Here is a 27,259-nt window from a genome sequence, read left to right as displayed (position 1 = left end):
ATGTATATTACTTATGTTTAAAAATATTTATTATATAAAATCTAAAAATAAATATATTTATTTTTAGATTTTATATAAAATAATTTATCTTTTTATTTTAATCTAATTAATGAGTAGAATAATTTCTTAAAATTTTTTAAATGTAACTTTTTATATATTTTTTTATATGAATATATAAAAATATAGTAATAATTACGAAAATTTTATAAATCATATTTTTTAAAATTAAAAATTATAAGTTTAATTTGTATTTTAAATTTTTTTATATAAAAAAAATATTTTTATAGTGATGAACAAGATGCTAAGGAACCAATTCCTAGTATGCCAGGTGTTTATCGATATGGCATTAATCATTTACGAAAAATGTTACAACCATTGGTTTTAAAAGGATTACAATCAATATTATTATTTGGAGTATCAAAACATCTAAAAAAAGTAACCTTTAAAAAAAAATTTTTTAAAATTTAATAATAAAAAGTATTTTTTTTTAATAGGATCATATTGGAAGTAATGCAGATAGTATAAAGAATCCCATTATTAAAGCTGTACCATTAATAAGGGAATGGTTTCCAAATTTATTAATAGCATGTGATGTATGTTTATGTCCTTATACTATTCATGGTCATTGTGGAATTTTAAATGAAGATGAAAGTATAAATAATAAAGCTAGTATTGAACGAATTTCTGAAATTGCTCTTGCATATGCAAAAGCTGGTAAGATTATATTTCTTTTATAAATAGTTATAGTAATATGTATTTATGATATTAAATATTATATATTTAAAAATATATAATCTATATTTAATAATATATTTAATAAAGGAGCTCAAATTGTTGCACCATCAGATATGATGGATGGAAGAATAGGTGCAATAAAAAAAAAATTAGCAACAGCAGGATTAATGAATAAAGTTGCAGTTTTATCTTATGCAGTGAAATTTGCATCAGGATTTTATGGACCTTTTAGAGATGCTTCACAATCTGCACCTAAATTTGGAGATAGAAAATGTTACCAATTACCTCCAGGAAGTAATGGATTAGCTGCTAGAGCAGCTGTTAGTATTATTGATTTTTTAAAATTGTTTATTTTCTATTATCTTTTTTAATATTTAAAATACATTTTTTCCTTAGGCTAGAGATGTTGCTGAAGGAGCTGATATGCTTATAGTAAAACCAGGATTACCTTATTTGGATGTTGTTAGACATACAAAAGATGCACATCCAGAATATCCGATGTTTGTATATCAAGTTTCAGGAGAATATGCTATGCTTTATCATGGTGCTCAAAATGGTGCAATAAATTTAGAAAATGTTTTAAAAGAAGTTCTTTTATCAATGAGAAGAGCAGGTGCTGATTGTATTATAACATATTTTACACCATTAATATTAGATATGTTGCAACCAAAAAGCAAATATTAGCATCATTAATGTGATTAATATTTGGTGTAGGAAATAAAATATATTTATAAATTTTATTATTTATTATTTCTTGAAATTAATATAAAAAACTTTCATGATTAAAATAAAAATATCAGAAAATAATGATATTATTAAATTATATAATTAATTAAAGTAAATCCTATTATATTTTATCATATTGCATCAGATGATTTAACAAAAAATCAAAACAATTGTGTTAAAAGAAAAATAATTTTATTATTTTTATATTTTTTAGTCTACATAATAAAATTATCAAATTAAATAATTATTATTTTCAATTTCTGATGCTTTTGATATAAAAATTAATATTTTTCGAAAGAGAAAAAATTGATAATTTTATGGACATTTTATATAAAAAATTTAATTAAAAATAATATATATTTTTAATAAATAATTAGAAATATAATTAAAAAATATACGAATATTTTCTCAAGATGCAATAATGATAATAAATGGATAAATTTATCTTCACGTATCATGAACCTTTCTCTGCATTAATTCCTCCAATAGTAAGAATATTAGAAATTTCCAGAAGTATGGTACCGTTGTGACGTGGGCCTATCAATAGTAGCCAACTATATGTAGTTCAACCAATGAAAACGTATGTTTCCTTTAGTACGGACACTTTGGAACCAATCAACATAAGCCACGACGAATTCACCTTGTTAATATCCCGGTACTAAGATCTCTGTAGTCAGTCATTCCTAGTTGTTCGTGTTATTCGTGAAGTCGTGCTGAGAGTAACAAAGTTTTTTACTTATAAAAAAAAAAAAAAAAAAAAAAAAAAAAAAGGAATACTTATATATTTTAATTTGGTAAGTAACAAATATAATATAAATAAAATTATTTAAATTTTATTATTATATATAAAAAGTTATTAATAAATTGAAAAAAGTATTGTGTTTAGAATTTCATAACGCAAAGAATATTTCGTTATTTGCCACGTCTTGGTATGAAATTGGAGTTCATTTTTTATCCAAAGTGAAAGAATGTTTGTAAAATATGTTAAATGTAATTATTATACAGAATATTTTAATTTTAATTAATTTTTATCATAATTTGAAAGAATATTCTTTGCACATATCGAAATATGTTCATCAAAATTAAATATTCCACAATGATTTATTTTAATTTTTTTTATTAACTACATTATAAATAAAAAGATATTTTCTTTCATTGTTTACATGAAATTTACACGTATTTAATTTTTTAATTATTATATATTAATTGTATATGATAATTTTTACTTACTTTGCATGTCAGTATTAAAATTTTCTATGTATAAAATATGGTTTAAGATATTGTTTGCTATATTTTTTTGCTAAATTTTTTATAAATTTATAAAACAAATGTTAAAATAGAATGTTACTATAGATATATTATAGATTTAAAATATAAATTTCAGGAATTCTATATTCATTTTACAAAAGATCATTTATATGAAAAAAATGAAAAGAGTTAAAGCGCTACTTTTATTAGGCTTAATAACTTTTGCTTTTGCAAAAGAAGAAAAACAAAAAGAAGATATTGGAACTGTCATTGGAATTGATTTAGGCACAACATATTCTTGGTAAATAAATTTAAATTATATAAATATATATATTTAATAAAGAAAAATATTTATAATCTTAGAATAATTTATTGTTTTAGTGTTGGAGTTTATAAAAATGGAAGAGCAGAAATTATAGCTAATGATCAAGGAAATAGAATTACACCATCATATGTGGCATTTACTGCTGATGGTGAACGATTAATTGGAGATGCTGCAAAGAATCAATTGACTACAAATCCTGAAAATACAGTTTTTGATGCCAAACGATTAATTGGCAGAGAATGGTCAGATCCTACTGTACAACGTGATATTAAATCCTTTCCATTTAAAGTAATTGAAAAGAATAGTAAACCGCATATAAGAATGGTAATTAATGGTGAAGAGAAGGTATTTGCACCTGAAGAAATTTCTGCTATGGTACTTGGTAAAATGAAAGAAACAGCAGAAGCATATTTAGGCAAAAAAGTTACTCATGCTGTAGTCACTGTACCAGCTTATTTTAATGATGCACAAAGACAAGTAAATATAAAATATATATTTTAAAAAAAAAGATTTAGATTTAATTTTGAAAATATTTACTAAGTAAGTAATTATTTTTTATTTAGGCTACTAAAGATGCAGGAACTATTTCTGGACTTGTTGTTATGAGAATCATTAATGAACCTACAGCTGCTGCAATTGCTTATGGTTTAGATAAAAAAGATGGAGAAAAAAATGTATTAGTTTTTGATTTAGGCGGTGGTACTTTTGATGTCAGTTTACTTACAATTGATAATGGAGTATTTGAAGTTGTGGCAACAAATGGTGATACTCATTTAGGTGGTGAAGATTTCGATTTACGCGTGATGGATCATTTTACGAAATTATATAAAAAGAAAAAAGGCAAAGATATTCGTAAAGATAGTAGAACATTACAAAAATTACGTCGTGAAGTTGAGAAAGCTAAAAGGGCACTCAGTGTTAGCCACCAAGTATGTTTCATTTTATGAAGATAATAACATTAACTATGTATAATATTTTTATAATTTGTATATAATTATTCTGTCATAGGTGAGAATCGAAATTGAATCTTTTTTCGAAGGTGAAGACTTTTCTGAGACTTTAACACGTGCCAAATTTGAAGAGTTGAATATGGATCTTTTCCGTAGTACTTTAAAACCTGTACAGAAAGTTTTGGAAGATTCTGATATGAATAAAAAAGATGTAGATGAAATTGTACTCGTTGGAGGTTCTACTAGAATTCCTAAAGTTCAACAATTAGTTAAAGAATTCTTTGGTGGTAAAGAACCATCACGAGGTATTAACCCTGACGAGGCTGTTGCATATGGTGCTGCTGTGCAAGCAGGTGTACTTTCTGGAGAACAAGATACAGATGCTATTGTACTTCTGGATGTCAATCCACTTACTATGGGTATTGAAACTGTTGGAGGTGTAATGACTAAACTTATTCCAAGGTAAACAAATATTTTTTATATTTTTCATTTACATATTATACATGTTATTATTATTATATATTATATATGTTATTAATTTTTATATAAATAAATAATTGTATTTGTTTATAGAAATACTGTAATTCCGACGAAAAAATCGCAAATCTTTTCTACTGCATCAGACAACCAACATACAGTAACCATTCAAGTATATGAAGGTGAACGTCCAATGACAAAAGATAATCATCCTCTTGGTAAATTTGATCTTACTGGTATTCCACCAGCACCACGAGGAATACCACAAATTGAAGTTACTTTCGAAATCGATGCTAATGGAATTCTTCAAGTATCTGCTGAGGATAAAGGAACTGGAAACCGTGAAAAAATTGTTATTACCAACGATCAAAACCGCCTTACACCTGATGATATAGAAAGAATGATAAAGGATGCAGAGAAATTTGCAGATGACGATAAAAAATTAAAAGAACGAGTAGAAGCACGTAATGAACTCGAATCGTATGCATATTCCTTGAAAAATCAATTGGCCGATAAAGAAAAACTTGGTTCAAAAGTTAGCGATTCCGATAAGGCAAAAATGGAAGAAGCTATTGATGAAAAAATTAAATGGTTAGAAGAAAATGCAGACACTGATCCAGAAGAATATAAAAAACAAAAAAAAGAGTTAACAGATATTGTTCAGCCTATTATTGCTAAATTATATCAAGGTGCAGGTGGTGGAGTTCCACCAACTGGTGGAGATGATGAAGATCTGAAAGATGAGCTTTAACTAAGAAATGATCAATATATATTCGTCCTAATTTAGACTGAATTAACACAGTCTCATGCAATATTGCAGAGATTAATACGTCGTTGATACGTCGAATATAAAAAGACTGATCGACGAACGTTTGTTATTCATTAAGTTATCAGAAGTAAACAATACATAGTTATGGAAATCATTCTGTGTATTGTTCTATAATGAATTTATCAGTAATAGTCATCTTGATCTTCTTGATGAAAAAAACGTACATCTAATTAAAGAAATTTTATTGCTGAGAATAGCTTAATTAGTTTTCGCATAAGATTCTGCGCGTTAATTTATTTGAATTAATTGTTTTTGTATGTTTTATTATATATAATCAAATAAGCAGTTGTGTAATTCGCGTTACAGATTTTGCAATGTATGTATGAACAAGAATGAATGTGCAAGCGGGTATGACTTGCGTCTATTACTGCCTGTAGAAAAACTATATCGTACTATGTACAATATAGGAATTCTGTATGAATGAATGATGTCATATGTATCAGTATCATGGAAATAAACATTTTTTCAGTAAATCATAATAAATATGTTTTTTTTATAATATGCCAGGTATCTTGAAAAAAATATTCTAGAAATAGATTTAAAAAAAATTTTATTCAAAGATATTATGTTAATATTATAACAAAAACAGTTTAAAATTTATTGAAAGAATTAATTCTTAGTTTTAAATGTCTATTGTGTATTTTATCGAAATATAATATTAACAAATGTAATAATAATATAACATATTTTTTTGTTTGTCTTTCTAATTTTTTGTTTGTTGAAGCGATCCAGTCACTAAATACTTTTTTACATTTACAGACTATTTAGGTATAAAAACAATATTGAAATTCCATAACAACCATTTCTTGTAATAGAATCTTTTGTAGTTAATTTTTGATTTTTTTTTATAGCTTATAATTTGGTTTTATAATTTAGATAAATAACTATGATAGATATAGAATTAAAAAGTAATAATACTATTCTCGATCAACGTACGCAAGCACACAATAAAAAACGTTATATCGCAAATAATTAATTAGCACAAGAACAAATTATCGCACATTATCGATTTTATATTTTCTTTGAATCATTTATGAATATAATAGATATCAAAATGAATAATAAATAGCTGATATCTATATAATAAAAATAGTCAAATGAATATAAGTTTAATGTACTTTTTTTTAATAAAGAAATATAATAAAGAAGACCAAAAAATAATCATTCTGTGATTCACAAATTAATAATTAAAATAATTTAATTTTTGTGCATAATTAGTGCAGTTCTATTGTGAATTGATATATTCGATATATAGATGAGATATCTTGTTCATTTATACAATTCTTCATTTATACAATTATAAAATTTAATGTTTTTTTAATATTGTTTCAAAAGATTTATAAGAAACATTAAACATTCTTTTTGCGAATCATCAAAGTGCAGCACTAAAAATGCAATTACAAGTTTCTTTTCTTTTTTTTTTGAACTTAATCTTAAAAAATATTACAATTATATATATTTTCAAATTTTGATAATTAAAAAATATTTATATGAATACATATTCATAAAATATTAGTAATTTGTGCTTCCTAATGAAAATTAAATGTTTCAGATCGAAATATCAGATCATTTTCTTATGAGGAAACTAATTTTGCTTGAATAAGAAATATGTAATGCAATCAAGATAATGAGATATTATATCTATATATCTATACTATATATCTTTTTTTATCTTGACATGCATTATATTATTTATTATGAAATGTCGAATTTTTTATTTCCTTCTTTTTTCTTATGGTAAATATTTTTTTTTTTTTTATTAACTAGCATGAACACATTTAATATTGTTTTTCATGAAATAGAACAGCACAACCTGAGTTTTAGAAGAGAAGTATAAGTTCACACATTTGTTTTTATTAGATAGTCTTCGCTGTTCGCTGTTGTGAATTTTTTTTCTTTTTAATATTTTGGACGTATTCTTATAATAGACAATTACATGTCTAATTTACGCTCGAAATACGATCGAAAAGAAATTTTCTTTATAATCATAATAAAGACATTAAAAAAAATATTAATATCCTTTGATGATTAATTCCAATATTAATAACTATAAGTTTTAGTACCGTTATCAAGTTAATTAAAAATTGTGAAATTTAATACGTAATAAAAAATGGCAGTTATAAAATGACAGTGATAAAATATAATTTAAGATTATTTTAAAAATTTAATATTTTTAATGTTTCTTTTCGATCGTTAGATAAAAACTTGATATTTAATATTTATTATCTTGTATGATATTAATGAATATGATCAACTACAAATATAAATGTAGTTGATATGTTCTATTATTTATAAAGAGTAAATAATAAGTAGATGCGCGACTATATTAAATGTTTTATCTTCTATTTTTAGAGTATTTTTGTAAAAAAAATTATTTTTTTTTCTTTTACAAAATGACACAATCTAACCGCTTAATATAAATAATCTTTTCAAATGCAATATTTCAATATAAAACATCATGAATATCTATTATGAAATTCCCTTTATAAGATGATACAATCTAGTCGCTTAATATATATAAATAATCTTTTCAAGTGCAATATAAAATGTCATGAATATCTATTATGAAAATTTATCTAAAAATATTATTTTTAAGAATTTGTAAAGGTTTTTATAAGATGTCGCGCAACTAAGATTGAAAATTACATTCAGAATATATTTTGGAAAAATTTAATATAATATTCTCTAATATAATATTCTCTATACTACAAACATGATTTTGTTCAAATCTTATTTTTTTTTATATAAGAAACTAAAACTTTATTATATTTTAAAATTTATAATATATAGCTAATATCGATCTATGAATTACCGAATAGGCTGCAAAGAACACGTGAATATTTAAGCACTTAATTTAAATATTTGTCAAACCTGAGTATCTATCCACGTCGTGCTTTTTTGCAACATTTCTTAAGAAAAACTTTTTCACTTTGAAAATCAAAGGATTTCGTAAAGGTAATTCAAGGATCGCAATAAGCAGAGGTATCTATAGATAGTGTCATATTTTTTTAAGAAAAATTGATGTGCTAATAGATACTAATTAACAAATGAAGCAAATACATGGTGTGCCTCTGGTTTACTTACTTTTTCATCTAGTTTGAACAATAACAATCTGTATCACAGTATTATATTAGTAATGTATTTAGTATTTGTCACATTTACTTTGGATATGGCAAATATAATAGTAAAATTATACTAATGTAAATCTATATTCTTTGGGGCTAAATGCATATCACAGTGGGAAATTTTTCAGCATCCTATTCTCTTTTTTTTTTTTAATTATTGGAATTTCCAGAAGCACACCAGTCTTCAAAAAGTATCTTAAAAATCACATTATATTTATATTTCTTGTTAAAGATGTTACAGAAAGCTTTACCATCAACCAGTGGAAATAAGCAGGCAATACATTAATATATTAAAATAAAAGTATTTTTCATCATTAGTCAAAAATGCATTTTACGTTTAAGATACTTGTTTTGTATCTAATATGCAGTCTTATTCTAATTTTAGCTGCGCAACTAATTATATCAAATATTAAGCAATAAATTAGTAAATATTTAATTATTTTCTAAATAATAAAAGGTGGTCCATAGCATTTCAAACATTTTTCTCTATATAATCAAATTGATAATCACAGATGTATCACATTTATTTTCTTGTAAATTATTGATTCATTTATCAATATGTCATTCTTTTAAGTAAATATTTACAAAATTTATTGGACCACTCTTTGACAAATAAAAGGCAAATAAAATGAAGATTACACAGCTCATCCTAAATACTAAAAACATGCAATAAATATTTATTAATATCGATGTGTTAGTATTAATATGAGAAAATACTAGTTAATAATAAAGAATAATCGAATTATCCTTTGTTTTATCATATTAAATTTGAATAAATAGAAAAAAAATTAATTTATCATGAGTATAGTATTTTTGTATATTAAATTAATTAATGTCAATTGACAATATTAACAATAAAGACAATATGGAAAAAAATCTTTTTTGTTTGATGTATTATTTAAATATGTATTTTTTTTCTTTGAATAGTCAAATATTATGATTAAAATAATTTTCTTCATTTTCATAACAAATTTTTTATAAATAAAAATTTTGAATTACTTACCAATTTTTATGATACTTACAAATAAAAAAGCCATGCTTTGATAGTCATTTTAGTTCTAATTTAAAAATTTTATAGTACTTGGTTCAACAAGTGTATGCTCTGATTGTTATACAAGTATCAGACTAGCAACATTTATAAATTATTTAAAACTATTTTATGAATTTGATTGTAATCTAAATATTTCAAAGTATTTCTTAATTAATGATCTCACAAAAATTATTTTAGAGTTATTTCTTTAAAAATCAAATTAATGTCATTTTAAAAGCGTAATAATTGTTTAGCTAGTACTGCTTGCCAAAGAAGAAATTGCTATGTATATAGTAACTAAAACAAAGATTTTGCAAAAGCTTGTATAACTATAGGAACACTAGCATCAAAACCATTAATTGTTAAAATACTTTTGTCAATTTTTTGTTTGCGATAAGTCGATGAAGAGCATACAGCACAATTTATTAATCTGAAAATAAGTAAATACAATATTTAGCTTATTTATTTTTATAAAAAAAATAATTTTGACAAACACTTACTTTGTATTTGTAAGTTTAAGTTTTGTTTTATATGCCTGAAGAGCCTCTTCAGATGCATCAGATTTTTCTAATATTTGATCTACAATGTTAATAAATACATCGTATTTATTGTTCTGATGAGCTGCCCATGACATTGGTTTACCCAAATTTACGTTTCCAACAGGCATCTGTTGTAGTCTTTTCATAGTTTGACCAAAAGAAGCTGTTTTATCAATATTCATTACGTGAATTCCAATATTTTTAAATGTGGCAATAGTGACATTCTTCTCACTACGAAGAAGTGCAAGTGCAATTATGCATCCTGCTTCTGCACCATTTATATTACCACTACGCCAAGTATGTGTTTCTATCATTACTTTGTTCATATTAATTGTTATCATATAACGTAAACCAGTTGGTTGTATATGCTAAATTAAAAATATTTTTTTTAAAATTATAATAAATAAATATAAAAATTTAAATAAATTTATACTTACAAGAAATGAAAGATTCAACATTTTATAAAGAGCATCAATGATTTTAGAATTTGGCTTAGATGGAGTTGGTAATGGTTTCTCAAATTGTTCTTTAATTTTTCTTTTTTCATATGTTAGTGGTCTTTGAAAATTATATATTATATAATATTAATAAAATATAAGGAAAATAATATTAAAATAACTTAATATTGTCACTCACTTTCCAGAATTTTCATAATCTCTTATCGTAACCAATATTAAAGCTGGATGAACTTTGTCTCTAGCAATATTTTCTTCATTAGTGATTTGATCTATTATTTTAGAGATTGTTGGTGAAGATGGTTTTAATAATTTAAGATTATGTATTCTTTGTAAATTGGTCAAAAGCAGAATTAAATTCATTGATGGTATTAATGCATTCCAAATCTATAAATGAATTATTTTATTATAAGAAATCATATGTATTAACAATTTTTAAGAATTTTTAATATTATTTTGCTAATACTTCTTTGGATTTTAATAAATGTCCAGGTACATGATCTAATGTTAATTTATACATTTCCAAAAGACCTGCTGCTCTAACTTCATCTGTACAATGTTTAAAATCTTCAACATGTTCAATATATTCTAGAATTTCTGTAAGTGTAGGATCTTCTCCATATGATTTTTTCATTTCTTCTAAACCACGTATTATATATTTAAGAATCATTTCTCCTCCTATTTAATAATATATTATTTAATTAATAATTTAATTATTTATATAATGATAATATTTTAGTAAGATAAATACCAAGATTATTGGGTACAGGATGAGACAATTTTATGATATCTTTATGTTTCCAACCATATCTGCCTTTGTATCTTGTAACACATTTTGCTAATTCCATTGGTGTTTTTGATAAATACCAATTATTTACAGCTTTTCTTAAGCCTTGACCCCATCCATGTTTCGAATTGCTAGTTGTATCAAGTTCTTTTTGTTTACTTATTTGAGAAGCAAATTTTATAAATAAAATAAAATGTTGTGGCAATACACAAATTTTATTCAAAATTGCATATGCTGCATGACGTAAACTTTCACTTTTCATTTGTCTACAGCAAACAGCAAGAGCAAATACCAATGTTTCTGGATTTGGAACAAGATTATTTTCAAATGCCTAAAAAACAGTAAATTTTTAAATTGTTAACATAAATTATTTATATATATTTTATTTTAATACTTATAATAGGATTTTACTTTTATAATAATTTGAATTGGTAATAATTGTTTTTCTGTATTTTCAGCTAATTCTTCAATGGATGGAACATTTTTAGCCAAAAAGTAGTTATGAACAAACCAATTCCCAGGTTGATAATCAGGATATTCTTTTCCAACATAAAGAAATTGTGATAATCGTACTTCAGGATCATTTGGATCCAAATCCACTGCCATTTCTTAATACACAATACTATAAAATATAATATAATTTAGATAAAAAATAAAAGATGAGTATTTTTTTATTTTGTTTAAACAAATATAATAAATTTTTTTATTGATAATTAATATATTAAAAATTTATTATGTAAACTTTATGTTACATATTTATTCATGCAATTATAAAACATAAGACAATAAAATTATCTTTTAACAAAATATTATAAAATATATAATTCTTAATAACTTTTTGTTTAAAAAATGATATATTTCATAAAATTTAATATCACAATTATTTTTTAATAATATTTTTTAATAATATAATTTGGAATAACATATATGTAATTTTATTTAATTATTTACATTGTGTATTTTAATAATTATTTACATTTGTAAATAATCTCATATATATGATTTTTTTCTAAATTTGTTTATTTGTATTCATAAAAAAAAATTAAATTTCATATATGTATAACAGATCATAGTAACAGGTTTTATTAAATGACCTGATAAGGTAATACGAAAATGCTATGTGACATTTAAAATAACGCATATTTGACTTATTAGTTATATAAATACAATACTTATACAAATACATAAAATTTTAAAAATTTTAAAATGTCATTATGTACATTCAATTCTTATTACCTTGTGTTAATCGAAAAAGCAATAACTCGAAACACAATCATACAGAACAATGTTTTATGACGTACAAAAATGTACTGTCGGAAGAAGTTATGCGATATAGATTTTGAGTCAAATATAAAACATAAAAATTCATTGACTCGTAGAAAATTAAATATTTTAAAATAAAATTTTTAATATAATAAAAAAATGAAAGTTTTTCTTTAAATATATATTATGTATATGTTTTTTTTTTATAAAAATTTAGTAGATTTAAAAATATTTTTTAAATGATTTTCATTATAATTTACATATTTATATGAAATAATAATGAATATTCGATGCATGTATATATGTATTTAATATATATACAGTTCAATTTTTAAATTACAGATTTCAATATTTTGAAAAAAAAATACTTTCAATTTTCATTTATAAATTTTTCATATTTTTATTTTTCATTTTTAATTTTTAAAAATTAAAAATTTTTTAATTTATTTTCATTTTTAATTTTTTTGATATTTTAATGTAATAGAACAATAATAGTATTATAAAATAATAATATAATAATTTAATGATCAGAATAATAACATTTCTTTTTCTTTTTGTTAAATAACAAATTTTTTATAGTGCCATAAATGCCATAAATTATTGATTAATTAACAATTTTATTAATAAATATTAAAATTATTAAAAATTTATTTATTAGAATAGTTATAGTATTTTATTATACTTGAATAATATGCAAAAAAACGTAACATTTTATAGAATTATAAAATAAGAAATCGCTATTTTTTTAAAAATTATTTATAAACATATAGTTTATTTAATTAGATTTGTTATTCAAAAAAGTTTTTTTTTATGAATTAAAATTAATCATTTTAAGTTGGCAATTGATTTGTATTTTAGAAGCTAACTAGTAATATTTTCGAAAAAGTAATGTCAGTACGCCGATCATGGCAGACTGGTTGGAACAAAAATTTGTTCGCCTTGGCGAATTAAATAACGTAGAAGAAAAAAAAGATATATTATCTGAGATAAAAATAAAATTAGAAAGTTTAAATAATAGAGAAACTGAACAAATCTCTCGTAACGTGGATTTTAGTCAATTGTTTACTCAGTTAACCTCGAATGACAGGTATCATAACAATTCTAATTTTATTAAATTATTTTTAATAATTGTTATTGTAATTGTTAAAATTTATTTTTTTTTTATTTTATATATATTTTGTTGAAGAAATAATGAAAAAAATATTTATATATTATAAAAAAGAATTGCATTTTTCGTAGTTAATTTATTATAATATTAATTAATATAATAATAAAAAAATATAAAAAAGTCAAATTCTTCCTCTTACAGAGAATATATAGATCAAGTATGTGAAATTTTGAAGGCATTATTTGGAATTTTAGAACTTGGAGAAGTATATCAAAGATATTCAGCAGAAATATCTCAATTAATAATTCATCCAATTGCTGAAGTTAGGTCACTTGTGTTGCATGAAATTTTATGTATTGTTTCTAATTCTCAAAAGATATCTTTAATTATCAAAGATATCAGTTTGTTAGTTGCTATTATAAATAGGATTGCAGATGAAAATTTAATGGTAGCTAAATGTGCAATGTGTGTAATGAAAGAAATTGGTAAAAATTCAAATGGATTACAGATTTTATATACTGGTGAATTATTAAGAAGTTTTGCTAGATTATTAGTGAAGAATGATACTATTAGTTTTCGTATATATGAAGTTATTGTGGATGTTGCAAAATCCTCAAAAGAAGGCCTAGAAGCATCTGCTCAATCAGGATTTTTAAATAGTTTATTTGATATCCTTGAAAGTGAAGATATATTGTTACAAGTAAATGCATTAGAAATCTTGACACAATTAGCATTAACAGAAGAAGGATTAAGTTATTTAGAACAACAAGATGTTATAAGAAAATTGGTTCAAAAAATAGCTCAAGCCAATGAAAATCCATTATCAAATTTATTAATTCCTGGATTAATGAAATTTTTTGGTAATGTTGCATGTTATTGGCCTAATGAAATATTTTCAAAATATCCAATTGTGGTTTCTGCATTGTTTGAAGTAATAGAAAGTGGAGATCAAACTATTCTTGGTGTTGCATTAGATACATTGGGACATGTTTCTATGTGTGTTGAAGGTAAATATGCTTTACAAGCTCTGGGAGATGCAATGCCATGTGCATTAAAAAAAATTGCTGAGATAATACAAAGAATGCCTACAGCATTAAGAATTCGTGGGCTTAATAATTTAGCTCTTATACTTACTATACAAAAAATAGAACAAGATAATAGAATTTTATCACTGACAAAATCATGGTTTGATTCTCTGTGTGATGATCCATTGGGTATGATTGTGGCATTATGTAGACAACCATTTGCAGATATTAGGCAAGCAGGTTTAGAAGTGATGGCAGTTTTGGCATCTCAAGTATGGGGTCAAGAATATATATCTTCTTATCCAGGTCTTGTAGAATTTTTATTAGACAGAAACATTGAATCTTTCAAAGAATGTAAAGAAGCTAAATATGAAGTTGTAAAGCAATTAATTGAAGCTGAACAAGACATATTTGATGCAAATACAATGCAAAGATTTAGGGAGTTTGTAAATCAAGGGCCACATTATGTTGATATCAATACAGAAATTGCAATTGAAGGAGGTCCATAAATTATATTATATCATTTTTATTTTTGTTATTTTATGTTAAAAATATTAGAAATTATCAACATCTATCAAAAACATTGTATAAGATGGTCAAATAACTTTTTCAAGTGAAATTTTAACAAAACATGCTATTATTTATTTTCTATATGTTATATGTATAAATAAAATGCAATGATATATAAATAAAAATCTAATTTTTCATGTGGTCAGGAATACAAATATACAAAGAGAAATAATTTATTTTATAGCTAACACAAATAATATATAATGAAGTCTACATATAATAATGCAAAATTACATGTAAGTTTTACACATTTACGCCTTATAATACATTGATATTTCTTCGATTTAATAAGTTTTTTCAAATTAATTTTATATAATAAAGATATACGTGAATAATTTATGAAAAAAGTTAGATAAAGCAACTTTTGATTGCCTTATTGTATACGTTTTCGTTTTTTTGGTGAAAGTATCTTTAACATGCTTACTATAGGAGCTTCAAAAGAAACAGATATAATAAATGATAATACATAAGATAAAACCAGTTGTCCAAAGAAAGTGATCATCTAAAAGGTGTATCATTCTATTAAATTTATTGATAAATGCTGATAGAAAATAGATTTTATACTTTTACATACCATAGTATATTTTCCTAAATGAAATGGTGAATCCAAATTCATGGCTGTTAATCGAATTACAAGTGGATGTACTAAGTAAGCGCAATATGTTGTTCTACTAATTGGATATAAAATCGGTGCCGAAAGAATATTATTTACGTATCCTATGGATATTCATATTTAAAGTTTTTAATATGATATTTTTATATTTATTTGTAATTTAACAATTATTATTACTAATAAAAATATACCTCCGTAACCTGTACTGCATGCAACAACGATCCATGATAAACCAAGTGCCCATACGCTATGACTTAATGAAGAATAAGCAGCTGCCATTATAGGATTAAGTTCTGTTTCATACAAACCATATAATAAACTTAAAAGACATGCTGAAGAAAGAAGCCATCCTACACAAACGGTTGTCTGAAAATAATAAAATTATAATTCGGATAAAATCATTTTTTTTATTTTTTATAAAATATTAATTTTAATATACCTTAGACATTTTTATTTTACAATCAGTCTTAAAAAGAAAATATCCTATTGACATGCCTATAAAATAAGGACCCAATCTGGTCCATGGTTTATCATAAATTTTATCAAAAAGCGCTAATGGATCATCTGAGCTTGGCATATGATTATTTATCAGAGCAATATAACCTGTTGTTAACCAGGAACTCAATAATAAAGTAGTCATCATGAAAGTAGCGATTTTAAAATGATTTGTTGCTAATACCAATATCACGGCGCCGACAATATAAAATTGAGTATCGTCGGCGACGTACCAACTCCAAATCATACACTGTAAAAAAAAAGCATATATTATTTAATTTTGATTATTTTAATCGAAAAATAATAAAACAAATCATTTTATTGATTTATTTGATTTTATTTAAGTAAATTTTTAAAAAATTAATTAAATCATTTCATTACCATTTGATCCACTGGAAACAAAGTATTTATATAAAGTAAATTCCTCCACCAATATTTAGAACAGTTGATATGATCCGCGGTTGGTGGATCAAATACAGAATTTGAAAGAAACCATTTAGATGCAACTTGAACTACTCCAAGTACGAACATATAGGGAGCTGTAAGTCTACAAAATCGGTACATAAGAAGACCGATAAATTTTAGACTACCTGCCACAATACCCCGTGTACCCTGTGTAAGTTTGTTCAAATCTCCTTTCGCATTCGTCCTAAAATATAGGAAGCTTACAAGTAAACCTCCCATAAAAAAGAATGTATCAACACTGAAAGCCCCATTTGTAATTGTTTGAAAGAGGAATTTTTTTTCCACGACTTTTCGATATTCCATATTATCGGAGTATTTAAAAGCAGTAATACAGGTATGACCCAAGATAACCCAAGCCATCGATATCGCTTTAAGACCATGAATAGTGCTGATTGTGTCACCTCCAACTTTATTATCGCAGATGATTTTTACATTAGCTCGGACCGAGAAAGAAAGTAACAATTCTTCGAAGACACCTAAAAATGAAAATAATGAAGATTTTTTTTTATATTTTTTTATATTTTTTTTTTTTTTAAAAAGATAGATCTCACACTTACTGAATTTATATCCTTTTAAACTAGTTGAACCTAGACTACTTTCATGATTATTGTTATTATTAACTGCTAATGATTGAGGTCCATTGATGATAGCTTCTGCCACTGGAACAGGAAGGTAGACCTTACCTTGAAAAGCTACGGAATATAATAATAAAAGTATGTCACTCTATTTGATACTGTCCTTATCCTGTATTTGTCTGTATTAGTCAATCATTTGTTCTCGATACAAGAAAATGAACATAAAAATACAATATTGCCTTCGAATCGCGTCAAAAGGAGAAATTTTACAAGAGAAGGACATTTGAAAAGAAAAAAATAACCCAAGATATCAATCATCTTACCACTTAGAGGCTTTTGATTTCTGACGGCTAATTGTTCAAGTTTTGCGTGTCTTTCCAAATCGTAAATCATGTTTTTTCCGCGAGTATATTTTCTCGTTATGTAAATATCATATCCAGTACCAATGAACATTAAGAGAAAAACCGCAGCGCTTACACCACTGAAACATTTTCAATATTTTTAATTTCGATTTTATTATTCATTTTGTTTTAACATTGTTCAACATACGATAGAATCCAAAAGATTGGATCTTCATACATGTCGTACATATCATGCTGATCTCGAATTTTTTCAATCGATGAATATTTTACCGCTTGTTCGCTTCCAGCGAGTTTTACTATTATAAAAACATCGGAAGCATTACATGAGAAAGGTAAACATACCCCAAGATAAATCGTTCTAACCTACGATTAAAATTATAATTATTATACAAATCACATATTATTAAATAATATGTTTAAAAAATTTAAATTATTTACCGTAGGAAATAAAGTATTGTTCACTGAAATGGTCATTATATAAAATCCTAATTTGTAAGGTGGTTTATCTAATTTCGTTCCGATCCAGAAATCTTTTCCACTGAGACCAGAATTCTTTTTTTGTAATTCAATATTGAAGTCTTCTATCGATCCATTTCGATGAATCTTTGTCATCTCTCTCTTATAATCTTCGCCGATATAGGCACATTGAGTTGCTGATCCGACATAATAAGAATTTCCCCAGAGAAAACTATTAGTGTATCTACCTGAAGCATCATCCGCTATAAAAAGAAAAAGATTTAATATAATTTTTTGATTAATAAATCAAATTCTTTTACATATTTTATAACAACAGCACAAGAGTTCTTTTCGTATACAAGATGACTTGCTAACGCTGTAACCAATGACCTATTTCATCAGTTAAGACACTTTCTCTTTACTCGACGAGCGATCATTTCCGGATTACTTACTTTGGATGAAATTGATGTGAATTGAAAGCTAATATGCTTTAAATTAATCAAATATTTTAAATCTTTCATATAATTATTGAAATAATTTTTCATCTCTATAGTAAATAATTTTATTTTTATTTAATATTAAATAACATAATATCATTCGATCAATGTTGTAAGCTAAATAATTACAGAGTTTCGTTTACATTTTTAGATATATGCCTGCAAACATTTGTGTTGCTACATAATTTTCATTACCAAAGATTACGACACCTATGGGAGAAAAGGCTGAGAACCTAATAATTTAACAAAACTTTCTATTCGAGAAGAAAGTAATATTATCTAATTATCTAATTAATCGTCATGGTAATTTACTTATATTGTTTCTATTGGATCGATATAGTATGGATTGCATGTGCAGTTTAATTACTAATCATAATTTGTTACGTAAATTACTGTTACAGAATAAATTACTATATCATCGTATCACGCAGAAACGAATTAATATTTTTCTTCGAAATATTTTGTAATACATATTCAGTAATGTATCATCTTATTGAGTAAGATGAAAATTAGTGTTGAAAATTCTTTTATTTTTTTCTTTTCTATTTTATATATATATTTTTTAATTATATTTTCTTTATTTTAATTGATCTTAGATTCAAATTTGAAAGTCTGATAATAATAATGTCTGATATCTTATGTATGTTTTATTTAGTTTAATCCAATGAGACTTTTATTAGCATTATCGTCCGTGATTCTGACAATTGAAGGAATCTTATTATTAATTCTGTTCGCACAAACGTAGAATCGTGTACATGTAATCGTGAAAAAATTAGAATAACAATGGATTTTGTATACGTGCAATGATCTCTGACATAATTCACCATTGAACGAAGTCAAGTTCAATCTTTATACGTGATCCGTATTATTTTCATTCTGATTTGCAAAAGAACAAAATTATCTTTATTATTATGACTGCCATATTTAAAAAAATGCAGAAAGAAACAAAAATATACATTTCATTGATACAAATTATCTTCTTTATAAATAATATCAAAAACAAATGAAACAATGATACAAATAAATAACATTGAAAAGATTGATTTTCGTAAAAAGAATTTGAAGAAAAAAAAAAAAATAAATTCAATAGATTTAACGTAAAAAGCATGACCGGTTTTCAAGATCTTCCACTTGAACGCGCTCATGGTCGGCGTCCTTAACAAAGTTCAAGGGCTATTGCAATGAGAGTTAAAAAACTTGGATTCATGTTGTATACATTTGTCGATTAACGAATGAATCGTTAAAATTCATATTAGATTACAGGGAAATAAGATTAAAAATTTATGAAGAATTGATGCACAAAGAAAATCACAAAATAAATTAATATGAGAGTTACTTAATTAATTTTAAATTATTAGTTTCTCTTGAATTTAAAATATTCATATCGATTATAGAGTCATTTTACTTTCGATGGATCGAACATGCTAACTAGCACGTTCCGATTAGTCAGCTAAGGAAAGTAATTTGGAAAGAGAAATTTTCCCCTATGTAGTTAACTATGTTGCAATATTAATAATAGTTTAACTGTATATTAGTTTATTTTTAAATGTGAACCATATTCTAGAAGCATTCTAGTCGTGTTTCTCTTTTGATATTGCATATAAACATCATTTCACAAAACTTTTATAATAATATATAATAAATTTTATAATAATAATAATAATTATTATTATTATTATTATTATCATTATGTATTAATATAATAATTATAATACATAAAAAAATGATTCAAAGAAAGTTAATATGCCTAATGCATTTATTTATTGATTGCATTAATTGAGTATAGAAATCCAGGAAAAAAAAAATAAAATTATAACACGTTGTGTTATAAATTTGTTTTTTTAATGAGCAAAAAGTGAAATAGGCATAGTTTTACAATTTGTAATCGAAAAACGTTCTTCGATCACATTCTTCCTCCGTGAACTTTACTTAGTGAGATTTTATACGTCGTAAACATTAGAATTTATATTTAATTGACTAAATAAGTACGTAACTTTATAGCTGAATTATATGCCAAACGATATATCAATATTCATATATTGATATACCATTCTCTTGATTTAACGAAGGTTGTTAATTAAAAGATTATGACATATACGATACAAATATCTAAGAATACAAATACCTAATATATAGATGATTACACAACTTTTGAACGCAAGCATATGCTTTCTATTTTTCGTACACTTACTAAGGACTTGTGCAATATATAACTAACAAAATTCAATTTTTTGTTCGAAGGGTGGAATTTTTATTGACGGAAATTCTTCTTCCTATAAAATAATCACATGTATAAAACGTGTTTCACTTATGTAGAAGAAAACCAGTTTGGAGATAAAACATATATATGTAGAAAGTACATAAGGAAATATCTGCTTACATAATTTCTAGGATTAAAACATTTATCCAGAGAAAAGATCCAATATACACGTTGTTTATAAGTAATATAGATTAATTATTAGCATGTTGTGTTAATCTGATGTTGTATATATACAGACAATTTTAGTAATCATTAAAAACGTGTATATATAAGCAGACTATGTAAAGATCATGAATGGTGTGCTCCATAAACTAGGAAACGATTGAAAGAGCTGGGACTTTATTAATTACTATTCGCGAATCGTTATATCATTACTATTTTATGCAGAACATGAAACAAAATGATAAAGGATTGAGAACGAATAAACGAAGAAAAGTGCAACGTTATGTGAAAGTTACGTTTACAAGCCTGGTTTCCACGTAATCCTTTCTCTGGGCGGTTTTTGTATCCAATGACGTAATTTCGATAATTGCCGCGGTTTCTACTTCGATCGTATTTCTATGTGCATGAATCTTCCTTAAAACTTTCTAACATTACTTTTGTGCGTAAAGGATGTTCACGGAAGTCCAACGTCTTCCATAAGCTTGTCGTGAAACTAAACAGTGTGACACATTATCATCAAAGAAAAACGTTCCTTTTACAAAGTTTCATCACGATCATTCATTTACATTTCATATTAGATTTTTCTTACTAAATTTTAAATTAATTTTAATTCAAATACGGATTACGTGACTAGATTAAATATAATCCAATAAATTATTTAATTTTGTCTTACAAATATTATTGCTATATACAGATTATAAAAAATGATTGATTCAATCATCAGATTGTAAAGCAGAAGTTTCTAAGAAATAAATGCATTAAAATTAGAGTTTTCGAAAATATCAAGATAAGCACATCCGAAAGAATAAATTGCTTGATAATGAGTGTCATTATGAATATGTCATAACGGTTTTTAATATTGTTTTCTCGTGGCAGTCTCATGATTCCTTTCACCTTTCTCTGTACAATTGTATAAATTTGAACTTCCGAGAATGATAATGGAGAATATGGCTCCATGAGAGGAGAAAGTCATGAGATTTGTTCCATGGAGTTTTCTTTGGTTAAATTAGGCAAAATTTAACAAGCAGAAATCTTGAATACCGGAAATAACAAATTAAAGAATAATAGAATATTGATAAAATTTTATTTTCATTCAATTAAATTAACTTGGAATAAAATAATAACTTTTTACCTCTTTCCTGAATTTATAAGATAATTTTAAAAAATTCATTTTAATTTTGTTCATTTCATTATTTATTTTCTTTTAATAACGAAACTTTTATAGAAATATATGTTTTATATAAGTTTTTTTTTAAATGTCGAGTTGTTTTTTTGAATTTATTCTATTTATTTCTTGCATACTTTTTGTTCGCAATAAAAAATATATATAATTAATAATTCTTGTATAACACAATGCTTTTGCAACACAATTTCACTCTAATGCAGTTAGAGAATTGTGGAAATCCCCACTATAATATAGCATTTCTGTAATACAATTTCTCTCTATCTAGATTAGGAAACATAAAAAACATAATTATTATTATTTCTTTTTATAAAATGTAAATATAATATACTTAGTATATAATGTAGTAAATAATATATAATCCATTATAATTATTAAAATAATTAATTAAAATAAAATAGTAATTTTATTACTTTTTGAAATCTATTTTTTTTTTTTGATAATCTTTAATCTCGTATAATATTTTTGAAAAATATAATTACAAGATTGATTCTATATCGAAAAAGAATAAAGCTGAAATAAATAAAAGATTAAAAATTAGAACTAAAGTATATATTTCTCACGTAAAAATTTAATTAGATATATTAAAGCAAACTATTTTTGAATTTTATAAAACGAACGAATCCTATTTCTCTGTTCTTTTATTAATATATTATATTAATCAATATTTTATATTAATATTATATCGATAAATTTTAAATAATTAAAAAAAATACGCAATATTATAAATTTTTATTCTTTTATAATGGAAAATATTATTTTACATTGTAATGTATAACACATTTAATCCTTTTATTTATTTTTTAAGTTCACCATCCATGAAAAAATATTCAAAAAAGGGCGATTCAAAAAGTGGGCGATATAAAAAAAACACATTTTTAAGTATTGCGTAATATTGCGTCGAATGATATTCTATATTTTGTAATCGATGAAACAGTATCTCACAATGTATTTTGTTCCAGAAAAATTTAAACTTCGAAAATTCAACTGAACACGATATGTCATTTTGCTAATAAGGAGTGGTACGTAAGTAGGTTCGACTCGATCGTAAATGATAGAAATAAAGACCGAAAGAATGAACAAAGAAGTTTCTTCAAACGATCTTGCGAAAAGTGGCATTGACCGAGGATAGTAAAACATTGAAAGCGATTCGTTGTCGGATCCAGCCTGTATTGGTTGTAGAAGTCGTCACGAGATTGTTCTTTGTGTCGTGAAAAGTGAAATTTCGTGATGAAAGTAGGCAAAGCAAGAGGAACTGCCAAGAGGAAGGCAAAAGATATGTTTTAGCAAGGACGTTCCTGACAAGCTTTTGCCAACTAGCGACGACCTATCACCTTTCGATTTTCTTCCTAATGAAAGTGAATTAAGTCATTTGGACTTTGATCCAAGATAATTTTAATCATTTAGATTTTTTTTTAGAAAAATCGTTCAACGATATTAATTTATTAATATATTAAATTTTTTTAATTCGTTTTTTTTCTCTTCTTTTATATTTGTTTCTCTCCCACATTTGATCTCGAAACGTTGTTCTATTTAAAATCAACGAAATCACGTGCCGTATTAATACTAAGTATTACCTAGATCTAGCAATTTCATCTCGCCATAACTCGGACACTTTCTATTCGCATAATAAAATACGCATAATCAATTTTTGCGCGCATAAATATTCTTCTCCCTATATATGAGAGAAGAGAAAAATGTTTACATACGATTAGTTTCAAATGAATAATTAATTATTAAATATTTGTACAAGGATTTAATTACCGAAGATATGACCTTTTTTAACATAAATTTGATTGATTCAACATACCTTTTGAAGCCCATACTTCTTGTTTTCTTAATCCTTCGATATATCTTGTAATATCTTTGGCACATTGCTCTTGAATAGGATATTTCCCTTCCGTCCAATTATTGGCAAGATAACGCACATTGAAAATATCTAGCGTTTCCGACAATGTAGTCCAATTTCCATTTTGAATTTTATATTCATCGGTTGAAGTTCTTAATCGTTGATTCACCAAAGGATTTTGTGATGGGTTTTCCGAAACGTTTGAAGAAATCACTCTGCAAATCGCGAAGCATGCAAAAAGAACGACGAGATACGAGGTTTGATTCATTATTATTCAAATTAAATTTGCACTGAACACAATAAAAATGATTCAGAAATAATTATAGTTCTAATAGTTTGCGAATTATTCGTCGAACATATTAAAACTATAAACAGTTTCAATAAATATTAAATCTTTTGTACACTCATTAACTTTTATTCCTCGCTCTTATAAACGATATTAAAATGATATGATATTGTTTAATATCACAGAAAAGATAGACATCAAATCACACTGAATGCCCCCCTATTCTTCAAATAAATATCTTTATTGATTCTTCATCAACATTGATAAAGAAAAAGATATCTCAATCTCTTCAGTTTCTTTCAAAATCATGTAAATCTTTGCGTTCGCATCTTTGGATTCTTCCAGAGTATTTCTTCTCGAAGGCGTTCTATCCTCGTTATCATACTTACGAGAAAGTAAAGAAACGAGAATAAATGAAAAGAAAAAGGATGATCCTTCTTTATAATTTCCACGATATGATTTCAATAATTTTAAACAGGCTTCTTCTTTCTCCGAACTCCGACTTTCTTCACTCCTGCGTGGTTCTTCTTTATTCGATGATCAAAGTTCACCGAGACCAACCAGACTGGCAATGGTAGAAAAATGGCTTCACCGGTTGAATATCTTGGTAGTAATGAAAGTGTGAGCAAAATAGTGGGGAGAAACTTCCCCCTGTTGAAAAGTGAGTGCCAGTGGCGATCTACTCAATATACACCGTGTTTGAACATATATATATATTTGAATATGTATATACTCATAATTAACATAATTTCGTATCCATTAAAAAAATAAAAGAAAAAGAGAAAAATCTTTCTTTTTAAAGGCAAGATTAGGAATTACTGAATATTTATCTTTCTTTCATTCTTTTTTTTTATTATACATGGAAGGAGTGCATTCATGAAAATATGTTTTCTAAATAATAAATATTTGGTCATTTCGATATGATTATAAAGTATGATAACATTAAAAATTTAATAGAAGTTAAGAAGATAATTGAATATAATAAATTATTAATAATATAAATTATTAATGTCGATTTTTCTTCTTGATTTTATATTTTATTTTATAAAATTTTGATTTGAAGGTTTTATTACAAAAAAAAAAAGGAAGAAAATCAAATCTTATTCATTAAAATTATAAATCTTATATAAAAGCATTTTAAATTGATGAAGATTGAATAGATAAACATGTTTGAGCAACATTTTGTATAAATTTTTTTCAAAAAATAGATTTTCTTCTCTTTTTTAAGAATACTTAATTATAATATATATATAGACAGATAATGGATCTTATAAAGATAGAAGAAACACATATAAAGATATAAGAAACTTTGTAGTCCGAAATGGTTACAATGAGAATTTTTTAATAAAGTTTTGCATGACTTCGCCTGAAATCAACGACAAAGTTTATTTCAGAAGTTTCACTAAGAAATTTCATATTATTAGAGGATTATTTCTCTTTCTCCGATGCAGAACTTTCGTCAAATGCCATCATTGGCTGCTCAACCGTGCTGAAATTCGTTTTCTTTTTTTTTTGTCATTACTAAAAGTTTTACTGTCATCCTTCCTATAATTTGCGTTGTTAATCTTATTCAGCTCCTCCCAAAAACCATAATGACTAGGAAACTATCAATAAATCTTCTTATAACTGTAATCAATCGATGCAATCGTTTATGAACTTGCTTAGACAAAAATTATATTTTCGTTGAGAAAGTCATTAACATGAACAACAGTAAATTATATTCGTGGCACGTGTCATTAAAACGCGAGTCACGTGGAAAACAGATATAAACAGTTAAGAATTGCAGTAACTTATTTTTTAAGTATACTCACATTTTTATTGTTGCAATATTTTGCACGTGTTCATTGTTCTTTTTTATTTCTTTATAGAATATTAATTGAAACTTTGACCATGATAATTATTATATTGAATATTATTATAATTATTATATTATTATATTGAATAATTATTATATTGAAGTTTGCATAACAGTGAGATGTATGAAAAATCAAAATTTATTTTAAAAAATAAATTTTTAAAATTGGATAACTGGAATAGATATAATTTTTTGTATTTTGTATTTATCAAAATAAGTATTCAAAATTCCGTCCATAAATCTATTCGGATCTTCGTCTATTCTAATAATTTCATTTTTACTGATATTATTTGTATTGCGTATTGTTTTTATTTTTTATTAATTTTAAATAAATTAAATGATTAAATTAATATAAATAATATATAATGCAAAAACAATCTATGATGAAATCTATAAATAATAATTACTAGAATGAATAATGATTATTGAAATTGTAAATAGATTTATATTTATAAAAGAAAATGTTGATTCTATATATAGAATAGAAGGAGAATCTTCATTTTTAACATTTTCTTTAACCAACAGGAGTAAAAAAAAGAATAAAAAATGCATGAAAAATAATTGAAAAAACTAATCTTGATAAAAGAAATTTAAAAAAGATATTTTAGTTATATACAAAATATCTATTTTTTAAAATAAATTAAAAATAGACAAAACTTGTAATATATTATCAAAATTATTCGATTTTTTTTTGGAACACTCTGTTTTATATGTATATAATTTGAAATTTTATTATTTTAATTATATAATGTAATATATTTTCTATATATTTTAAATAAATTTTAGTTTCATAAAAATTCGCAATTTAGTTCTGATTATCTTCGTAGATATATGCATAATTTTGAAAACTTATTTTTTTTTAACACGTAATAATGAAAATATTTATATTTTAATTATAATTAAAATATAATAATAATAATATAAATATTTATATTTACTGCATTATATAAGTATTATCTGAAAATGAAATTGATTTAAACAAATCAAATTTATTCTTTTTTCAGAATAA

General features: G+C 24.6%; 5 protein-coding genes and 1 long non-coding RNA gene across 9 annotated transcripts in view; 3 read left to right on the top strand and 3 right to left on the bottom strand.

Annotated features, from left to right (window-relative positions):
* The window catches only part of LOC102680740 (delta-aminolevulinic acid dehydratase), a 3,165-nt gene extending 1,690 nt beyond the window's left edge, over window positions 1-1,475 (top strand). For both annotated transcript variants that reach the window (XM_031508563.1, XM_006611584.2), the window contains 4 exons: window positions 288-435; window positions 495-714; window positions 823-1,055; window positions 1,132-1,475. In XM_031508563.1, coding sequence (XP_031364423.1) covers window positions 288-435; window positions 495-714; window positions 823-1,055; window positions 1,132-1,419 — 889 coding nt within the window. In that variant the 3' untranslated portion in view covers window positions 1,420-1,475. The remainder of the gene's footprint in view (window positions 1-287; window positions 436-494; window positions 715-822; window positions 1,056-1,131) is intronic.
* A 643-nt stretch (window positions 1,476-2,118) lies between these two features.
* LOC102680505 (endoplasmic reticulum chaperone BiP) lies at window positions 2,119-5,773 on the top strand. The gene is made up of 6 exons (XM_006611583.2): window positions 2,119-2,255; window positions 2,846-3,010; window positions 3,091-3,511; window positions 3,598-3,963; window positions 4,043-4,446; window positions 4,558-5,773. The coding sequence occupies exons 2-6, from the start codon at window positions 2,880-2,882 to the stop codon at window positions 5,210-5,212; spliced, it is 1,977 nt and encodes a 658-aa protein (XP_006611646.1). The 5' UTR covers window positions 2,119-2,255; window positions 2,846-2,879; the 3' UTR covers window positions 5,213-5,773.
* A 3,698-nt stretch (window positions 5,774-9,471) lies between these two features.
* On the bottom strand, window positions 9,472-12,616 carry LOC102680375 (60 kDa SS-A/Ro ribonucleoprotein-like). Of its 2 annotated transcripts, none has more exons than XM_006611581.2 (8): window positions 12,463-12,616; window positions 11,638-11,848; window positions 11,191-11,557; window positions 10,906-11,117; window positions 10,621-10,826; window positions 10,422-10,542; window positions 9,946-10,352; window positions 9,472-9,875 (listed from the first exon to the last, which is right to left on the bottom strand). In XM_006611581.2, the coding sequence occupies exons 2-8, from the start codon at window positions 11,830-11,832 to the stop codon at window positions 9,743-9,745; spliced, it is 1,641 nt and encodes a 546-aa protein (XP_006611644.1). In that variant the 5' UTR covers window positions 11,833-11,848; window positions 12,463-12,616; the 3' UTR covers window positions 9,472-9,742. The 2 variants fall into 2 exon arrangements, with proteins under 2 accessions (XP_006611644.1, XP_031364426.1); XM_031508566.1 differs by lacking the exon at window positions 12,463-12,616 and adding an exon at window positions 12,203-12,221.
* Window positions 12,617-13,337: 721 nt separating this feature from the next.
* Window positions 13,338-15,333, top strand: LOC102680244 (26S proteasome non-ATPase regulatory subunit 5). The gene is made up of 2 exons (XM_006611580.2): window positions 13,338-13,576; window positions 13,799-15,333. Exons 1-2 carry the CDS (start codon window positions 13,395-13,397, stop codon window positions 15,129-15,131), a joined length of 1,515 nt encoding a protein of 504 aa, XP_006611643.1. The 5' UTR covers window positions 13,338-13,394; the 3' UTR covers window positions 15,132-15,333.
* Window positions 15,334-15,475: 142 nt separating this feature from the next.
* On the bottom strand, window positions 15,476-25,087 carry LOC102679781 (nose resistant to fluoxetine protein 6-like). Of its 2 annotated transcripts, none has more exons than XM_006611577.2 (10): window positions 24,071-25,087; window positions 18,141-18,421; window positions 17,890-18,065; window positions 17,664-17,821; window positions 17,323-17,424; window positions 16,682-17,241; window positions 16,245-16,550; window positions 15,997-16,171; window positions 15,767-15,909; window positions 15,476-15,694 (listed from the first exon to the last, which is right to left on the bottom strand). In XM_006611577.2, exons 1-10 carry the CDS (start codon window positions 24,375-24,377, stop codon window positions 15,566-15,568), a joined length of 2,337 nt encoding a protein of 778 aa, XP_006611640.1. In that variant the 5' UTR covers window positions 24,378-25,087; the 3' UTR covers window positions 15,476-15,565. The 2 variants fall into 2 exon arrangements, with proteins under 2 accessions (XP_006611640.1, XP_006611639.1); XM_006611576.2 differs by having other exon boundaries at window positions 17,323-17,457; window positions 24,071-24,377.
* Window positions 25,088-25,894: 807 nt separating this feature from the next.
* On the bottom strand, window positions 25,895-26,299 carry LOC116185050. The gene is made up of 2 exons (XR_004149775.1): window positions 26,207-26,299; window positions 25,895-26,021 (listed from the first exon to the last, which is right to left on the bottom strand). It is a non-coding gene; the product is annotated as an uncharacterized LOC116185050 (long non-coding RNA).
* Window positions 26,300-27,259: the final 960 nt, after the last annotated feature.

The sequence above is a fragment of the Apis dorsata genome, unplaced genomic scaffold (genome assembly GCF_000469605.1).
Source record: "Apis dorsata unplaced genomic scaffold, Apis dorsata 1.3 scaffold_89, whole genome shotgun sequence".
Taxonomy (NCBI): Eukaryota; Metazoa; Arthropoda; class Insecta; order Hymenoptera; family Apidae; genus Apis; species Apis dorsata.
This window is presented reverse-complemented; position numbering and strand designations above follow the sequence as displayed.

What these genes read in the sequence shown, in the direction of transcription:
- LOC102679781 (XM_006611576.2), bottom strand. Translation starts at nt 24,377, where the DNA reads ATGAATCAAACCTCGTATCTCGTCGTTCTTTTTGCATGCTTCGCGATT. An exon ending in TTTAAAAGGATATAAATTCA is followed by an intron (nt 17,242 to 17,322) that starts GTAAGTGTGAGA and finishes TTTCATTTTTAG; the next exon opens with GTGTCTTCGAAGAATTGTTA. An exon ending in ATTTAGGAAAATATACTATG is followed by an intron (nt 15,695 to 15,766) that starts GTATGTAAAAGT and finishes TACACCTTTTAG; the next exon opens with ATGATCACTTTCTTTGGACA.
- LOC102680244 (XM_006611580.2), top strand. Translation starts at nt 13,395, where the DNA reads ATGGCAGACTGGTTGGAACAAAAATTTGTTCGCCTTGGCGAATTAAAT. An exon ending in CAGTTAACCTCGAATGACAG is followed by an intron (nt 13,577 to 13,798) that starts GTATCATAACAA and finishes TTCCTCTTACAG; the next exon opens with AGAATATATAGATCAAGTAT.
- LOC102680505 (XM_006611583.2), top strand. Translation starts at nt 2,880, where the DNA reads ATGAAAAAAATGAAAAGAGTTAAAGCGCTACTTTTATTAGGCTTAATA. An exon ending in TTAATGATGCACAAAGACAA is followed by an intron (nt 3,512 to 3,597) that starts GTAAATATAAAA and finishes TTTTTTATTTAG; the next exon opens with GCTACTAAAGATGCAGGAAC. An exon ending in ATGACTAAACTTATTCCAAG is followed by an intron (nt 4,447 to 4,557) that starts GTAAACAAATAT and finishes ATTTGTTTATAG; the next exon opens with AAATACTGTAATTCCGACGA.
- LOC102680375 (XM_006611581.2), bottom strand. Translation starts at nt 11,832, where the DNA reads ATGGCAGTGGATTTGGATCCAAATGATCCTGAAGTACGATTATCACAA. An exon ending in ATTTATTAAAATCCAAAGAA is followed by an intron (nt 10,827 to 10,905) that starts GTATTAGCAAAA and finishes ATTCATTTATAG; the next exon opens with ATTTGGAATGCATTAATACC. An exon ending in CTTAAACTTACAAATACAAA is followed by an intron (nt 9,876 to 9,945) that starts GTAAGTGTTTGT and finishes ACTTATTTTCAG; the next exon opens with ATTAATAAATTGTGCTGTAT.